The 7,766-nt window shown below is 21.1% G+C and overlaps 1 protein-coding gene across 1 annotated transcript; it reads left to right on the forward strand.

Moving 5' to 3' along the window:
* Positions 1 to 3,258: 3,258 nt before the first annotated feature.
* On the forward strand, positions 3,259 to 5,623 carry LOC126907758 (uncharacterized). The gene is made up of 2 exons (XM_050689347.1): positions 3,259 to 3,401; positions 3,923 to 5,623. Exons 1-2 carry the CDS (start codon positions 3,312 to 3,314, stop codon positions 4,532 to 4,534), a joined length of 702 nt encoding a protein of 233 aa, XP_050545304.1. The 5' UTR covers positions 3,259 to 3,311; the 3' UTR covers positions 4,535 to 5,623.
* Positions 5,624 to 7,766: the final 2,143 nt, after the last annotated feature.

The raw sequence follows: 7,766 nt of genomic DNA on the forward strand, positions 1-7,766 counted from the left end.
GTTATTAATAATAACTGTTATTATTTTAAAATTAAAATTCTAATAAATATTAATTTTTTTTAATAGATTAATTAAGAAGGAGTAAGTGGACGAATTCAGTATTTCTCAAGATCAATCACACATTATTATTAGTCATTTATAAACCGTTTTACTCCTACTGGCTTTGTATAAAAATTCTAATATTTTTTAAAATACACATCAAAAGTTGTTATTGGCTAGACAATTTTTTAATAAAATTGTTTTTTTTTATTTTAAAACGTAAGCGGATAACATTTTAAAGTGGGAGGAAGAGGAAGGATTAATTTTTTTTTTTTTGAAAGTTGTAAGACATGAACAATTAAATTCTGAAATAAAAAAATATATTAATCATATAAAATTAAGTCTCTAGTTATAATAAAATTGCGTAAGTCATAATTGAATAATAATTGTTAAACATGATTAAATTAAATCAATTTAATTGAATAATAGTAATACAAACTTGTAAAAATACTTTATTACATATTATATGTTTATATAAAGAAATAGTTCACAAAAATCTGTAGTTTTATTTTTCAAATAAAAACATGCATTTTTAGTTATTTGTCGTATTTTTATTTAGTCAATGACAATTTTTAATAAAAAAAAATTAATAAATAGTAAATATTAAAAGAGAAATAAAAAATTTTGTGAAAATTTATATTACTAATTAGACCTACTACCCACATCTACCTTGTAAGACTAAATAACTACAGTACGTTTTATGTATATTTTTATTTTTCAGATACAATTAATCAAATAAGAAATAGTCATAAACTTTATATAACAAAAATTTATCTTAATTATAACAATGAAGCATTTCATGTTAGTAATATTAATATTTAATGTTTATTCATCAAGCGAATTCATCGATACATCAATTAGGTTGCAAAAAATTTTTAATAATAAAATAATTTTATTTGAACATTTTAATAACACTATTTCTCATCCATTTTCTGAATTTATTGTAACTGGTTATAAAAACCAAACTATTCACTCTACTTTTAAAAACAACACAGTTGATTTTAATAGTTATCATGATAACAAGATAACTTATAACAATGTTATTAAAACGTACCACGGTCAATATGTGTTTGGCATAAATGAAATATATCCAGAAATGTTAAATTCAAATTTTTTGAATGCTATTAAAAATGGAATAGAATCATTATACGAGAATGATATTTATATTCCTGCGTTTAGTAAATTTCACTTCAAGTTTGATAATAAATTGAGTTTACCTGAAGAATTTCATAATCAAGACATTGATTACTTATCACATAGTATATTTGGTTATTTTTGTTTTACTAAGTTTGTATCTCTAACTCAAAGTCAGCTATTTTGTGATTACTTGGAATATAGAATCCAAGATACAATTGATGGTAATTCGTTAAATGTGCTTCAATAACTAAAATATTTTTCGTCTTTAATTTACTTAACAAAGAAATATTTAATCAAAACCATCATAAAATTTATTACTAGATGTATTTGAAGCTAATATAGTAGCTTTACATTAACTTAATCATCATTTTTTTATTCTTAAAACTTAAATAATTTCTGCTAAAAACATATATAATTTATTTATCATAGTAAATTGATTTTATTTTTAACTCGAATCTAAAAGGCACAAAATTTATGTAGTAACATTTATGTTACTTAAATTGTTTCATAAATGTACTAATTTCGCCAAAAGCCATTTTTATAATATAATTTATTTGTTATATTTAAGATTGATTACTTTATTCTTTTGTAAGATACATAATATAACTATAAAATTTTATGAATTAATAAATTTGTGATGTATATACAATAAAATTATTTATAGAATATTTTTCAGGATTGTACCCATTTTAACAAAAAATATGTTATAATTTGTTTTTTTGTGTGTGTGTGTGTGAAATAAATATTTAATGTAATTTTTTATACGTGTTTTTATTGCACTCGATTATTTAAAAATTATTTTTTTAAATTTATATTTAATAATAAAACTTAGATACGAATTTTGGTGACAACATTCAATATCTGACCTAAAACTGTGTATTACTATTATAGGAAATAAATTCTAGGGTGATCATTTTGCATTCTAATTATTACTTTAAAATATTAAATATATTGACTTAAATTATTAACTGGAGCAAATTAATTAGTCATAATTGTTTATTTTTGTAATAAAACTTTAATAATAAATCATTATCCTTTTAAAAAAAAAAATTAATGATTTATTATTTTTTAACTTTAATTTATGTTTTAAAGAGAGCTTAAAACTGCATTAGCTCATTGTCCTTTTACTGAACATGAAGGTGAAATACTACTATTATATTTACCACTGAATTGATCAATTCACTGTTCCCTCTTTTGTCGTTTTCTCACAACTATTTTGTCCATGTTTTGATGTTCCTTCAAAAACTTCTAAATTCAATTTGAATATATCCAAATGTGAATGCAAATAATGTAGTATTATAGTCAAAAATAACAATCATTATGAAAATATATGAACACCTTAATTTGGTTGTAGAAGTTGTCGAAAAATATTAGAAGGTTAGTTAAGAGGTAATCGTCCGAGTACGTTTTCTATACCTCGAACATGGAGGGCACCCACAAATCATTTATGATGATTGGCAATTATATTCATTACAAATAATGTAGCAAACTTTAAAAAAGAATTTTTGAAATCCTCATAAAATTTTCTATATATAAAAAATTGAAGTTACAGCAAAAAGTTCAACTTTGTATATACCTGTATTTATGTTACTACATCTTTTCAAAATTATCTATATAAAAAGAGTTAAGTGCTATTGATATCCGTAATAATGGAGATGAGGAATATTAGAAAATTGTACACAATATGATTTAATAAGAACACTAGCTAAATTTTTTGGTACAATACTGCTTTATTTTATTGAGATTTTTTGTGTAGTTTTATTCATGTTTATAGACCATGATAAATATCAAGTTTATTGTAAAAAATATATATATATTCAAAGTTATATAAGATATTATAAACTTTTATTTTAAACCCCCTGTTCTAATAATAATGATTAAATTAAAAAAAAATTTAATTGATTGTAGTACACTAAGTACTTATAGTATTGCACTGAAAATCAGTAGTTAAAAACTAAAAAAATTGGTCTTGCACTCATCGAATAAAAAAACATGACTAGAACAAGATTTTACTCAATACTTTAACCTTGATAGCTACTGAGTAGGAGATCGCCTAATTATTTAAATTGTGCATACGAGAATTGTTTGTATCTTTAGACATTATCGAGAATGCTTAAGTGTTGTATGTAAGTTTTATGTTCATATTTCTATTTTCATATTTATTGACATTGTTGATTTTATTGAATTTATCAATTGAATTGTTGGCAATTGTGCATCATCATCAAGTTAGTAATAAATTTCTCGTATTTTATATTTTAGACGAAATATAGTGAATCATTTTACTTTATCATAATAATTCTNAGTTATTCATCATCTATAGAAGAGACCGAGACTAGTTGACACCGATCAATTGTTATCTAAATATTTTAGACGAAATATAGTGAATCATTTTACTTTATCATAATAATTCTGTACACTAGAGGTAATCTATCCTAAGTTACATTTTTTGAAAATAAGTAAACTATTTTTGGAGTGCTCATTAAATAAATATACAAAAAAAGTCTCATCTCATTTTCAAAAAAAAAAAAATTTATTTTAAAGTAAAAGAAATTTTTTTTAGGTTTTCACTAACAACTTAACTTTTATTTTAATTTTAATATTGAGCTTATTTCATTATGATAAATTTAAAGATTAAATTATATTCTTTAAAAATATGTGTATTATGTTATGTATTTACTTTAAAAAATAATGTTTTTTTTTTATTTTGGCGCCTTCAGGATATTAATTAGACCATTATATTTTACAGAATCTATTAAACATGAAAATTTATATACTGTCATTGTTTGCTTTTGTTGCATATTCATCGTGTAAAGTTACTGACACTTCAAAGAGATTGCAAAAGATTTTCAATAACAAAATTTTTTTATTTGATGATTTAGAAAATACAATTTCACATCCTTATACGGAATTTATTGTCACTGGATATAGTAACAAAACTATACATAGTTCTTATCAAAAAAATACCAAAGATTATGAAAATTATCATGATAATGACACTCGTTTTAGTAATGTAGTCACAACAGAAAAAGTGGACAGCTATAAAAATGAAATTAATGAAATATATCCAAAAATGTTGAATTCAAATTTCTTACAAACTTTAAAAAATGGAGTGGAAACATTATATGATGAAGATATTTACATGCCTGAATTTAAAAAATTTCACTACAGATTTAAAGGTTATTTAGAAATTCCAAGTAAATTTTATGATAAGGATATTAGTTATATATCTCACAGAATATTTGGTTATTTTTGTGTCACCAAATATGTATCCGGAAAACGAAATCAACTTGTTTGTGATTATTTAGAATATAGAGTTCAAGATACACTAGATGGTAAAACTTTAAATATCATGGAATAAAATGCATTATTATTATTACTGATATTATAAAAAACATACATAAATCCATAATTTAAAAAAAACACGTGTCATTGATTTATTAACAAATTAATTTTTTTTTTTTTTTATAGAAACTTTGTCTTATACAATTTGTTTTTAAATTTAATAAATTAAAAGATATATTTAATATTAATAGTATTATTGTTGTTATTAACTATTTTGTATTATTACAAAATAATTATTTTTGATACGGTATTTACTAAATCATGAAATTTCAACAAACAATTAATTAAAATTTATATTTAGGGAAGACCAGTTAATAAATTTTTATATTTTTTGATTTTGTATCAATGATATTTCTGATAGAGTGATAAAAAATCACAAATAGCTTCAAAAACACAGACTTTAATTCGAAAAACTTATTATATTTTTATTATTTACGGTGTTTATTTTATAAATAAAAACCTTAAAATAAATTTTGTGTTATTATTTTTTTAAAACGGGGTAAGTTGACTCAATACCTAAAATATAGTAATGAATCAAAAATATGTTAAGGAGTAATATTTTATTTAATTAAGGTTTTAAGTCTATACTGTGTCTTTATCTATATTTAAGTGGCAAATTAATGTGTGTCAACTTGTTATATTTAGATTTTCTTTTGTTTTAATCAACTCTTTTTATTTAAAAAATAATATCTCAAAATTTATTTTCATTTGTTGAAATTTAAATTTCATATGCTAAATTTTCCAAAAAAAGTTTAAATTTACATTTTTACCTTAAAATTACATTTGTATGTTAAATAAGTGAAATTTTAATAATGTGTCAAGGACTTCTTGAGAACATGATAAATAAAATAAATTTTATAAAATTTCTTGATAAATAATAAATCTATAACAATTTGACCTAGTCTCTCTTTTATAAATAGCAGTTTGCATGGAAAATGTACATAACTGAAAACAATTTAAAAAATAATATTATAAAAATATTATTATAACATTATTTAAAAAAAAAATGTTATTAGGAAGATTTTTTATTATTAAAATAATATCTTATTATGTATATTTTATTTGTATATATTATCATTATTATTAATAAATAAAAACTCCATTAGATCCGATTTAACTCATTGAATTTTCCATGGTAAAAAACATCACTATTAATTTTTTTTTTTATCGATATTTATAATTATATTAATACTTAATGAATACTATATACACTAAAAATATTATTTATATAGAAATAGCTATTTAGTGTTACAACTTATTATTATAATTTTAAGAATAAGAAAATATTAATTTTAAAAATTTAACTTCTTTTCTATAAGAGGGTAAAAATGTAAATGAGTTATGCAGAAAAAATAATAAATAAAATTCTAAATAACATATTTAAATACGTTAAAAAAAATTATAGCAAAATTTTAATTGTACCCAAACTTATGAGACCTGTTAGTTGAATCTGTCCCACTCTATATATATATATATACAGAGTGTTCAGTAAGTTAGGAAACAGTTAAATTGTTACAAACAATGAGTACGATAAAAATTCGTTTCCTTATTTACTGAACACTCTGTATAATTATTTTAATCCGTCCCGAAATTTTAAACAGGATTTTAAATCAAAATATTTGAAATTTCTTTCATATCATTAAAGAAATATAATTGATGTAGCTTTTAGAATAATCTATAAATATTTTAAAATTAAACATTTCAGTTTTGCATCAAAGCATTTCTTATGATAGAGATTTTAATTAATGTCAAATTTCAATCTACACCAGTTTTCAAAATGTCTGGTACCTACAACTTCTTCCTTTTAATTGTATTAGAAAATAGTACATTATACACATAGTTGTAAAAAATACTTTTAAAAAGTATTTTAAATAATGTTCAAATATTCAAAAAAAAATGTATTTAAAATACTATTTGAATACTTTTCATACAAAAGTATTTGAGTAATACTCAATTACTTTACAAAAGTATTTCAAATACTAAGAATACAATTAAAAAATAATAATAATGTTTTTATTTTAACTAAGAGCAAAAGGTTCCACCTAAATAATTGCCAAGAGGGTAATTTGAGTCAAATATTTAGTACTCTTAAATTAAGAGAACTCATTTATTATTTTCGATATTTTTTGTTAGAGATAAATAAAATTAATTATTGGAGACTAATCAGTGAAAAAAATAAATATTAGTACACGTGTAAAAACCTGTAAAGTATGTCTTACTGACAATAGCGTAAATACAATAGCGCAATAGGCTATTGTATTAAAAATAGATGTTTACATAATAGCATTTAGATAAGCACAATAATTATGTTATACTATAATGTAACATATAAAATAACAGAGAATTATTCTCAATTTTCATTTTGACTGAGTTTAATTTGCTTGCTGTGTTACGGTTAGCAAATTAAAAAAAAATATATATATTAATAGTACTGAATATTAAACAGTATTAAATACTAAATAATTGTATTTAAAATACTACTCAGATACTTTTTATTAAATGTATTTAAAAATACTATTCAATACCAATGAAAGTATTTGAATACTTTTATTCAAATACATTTACTCAAATGCTTTACGCCTTTGATTATAAATCATTGCTAATAGATATCACTTTATCAGTATTCTGATTTAAATTCTGTTCTACTACTTTTTTACTCTTATTAATTACTTATTTGGTAAAAATTAATATATTAGTTTATCAAAACTTTATATTATTTTTATTTTTTAGTAAATAACCTTATTTTAAAGTTTGTATGGATACAAAAATAATTTTAATGTCCCAACATTTGTCTTACTAGTTGAAATTTAGGGCTAGTTGATATGTCTGTATGTGAAATATAAAAAAGGTTTTATACTTTTTTGGTGCACAATAATTTTAATATTATAATAAAGGAAAAACGGGATAGTTATTATTGTGATCTATGTTCTAAGTAAAATTATTTTTGTAACCATAAATTATATGTTATAGCTTGACTTATTAATACTAATAATACTTACCACGTAGACCTAATAATGTCATCTAATTTTAATGGATTTTAATAATTAATTTGCATATCCTTGACAATGTAAATCATTAAGACTAATTTTAGTAATTAAAGTTTACTTTGATAAACAATTTTTTGTGCTCTTAAAAAAACAATAATGAAACAATACTAATTATTTTGCTATCAATTAAAAACAATTATTATTTTTTACACTTTTCGGTCCAAGGTCGAATATATCGATATACTACTATGTGTCTGATCT

This window comes from Daktulosphaira vitifoliae, unplaced genomic scaffold (genome assembly GCF_025091365.1).
Source record: "Daktulosphaira vitifoliae isolate Bord-2020 unplaced genomic scaffold, ASM2509136v1 Scaffold_5, whole genome shotgun sequence".
Classification (NCBI taxonomy): domain Eukaryota; kingdom Metazoa; phylum Arthropoda; class Insecta; order Hemiptera; family Phylloxeridae; genus Daktulosphaira; species Daktulosphaira vitifoliae.

What these genes read in the sequence shown, in the direction of transcription:
- LOC126907758 (XM_050689347.1), top strand. Translation starts at nt 3,312, where the DNA reads ATGTTCATATTTCTATTTTCATATTTATTGACATTGTTGATTTTATTG. An exon ending in CAATTGTGCATCATCATCAA is followed by an intron (nt 3,402 to 3,922) that starts GTTAGTAATAAA and finishes TATATTTTACAG; the next exon opens with AATCTATTAAACATGAAAAT.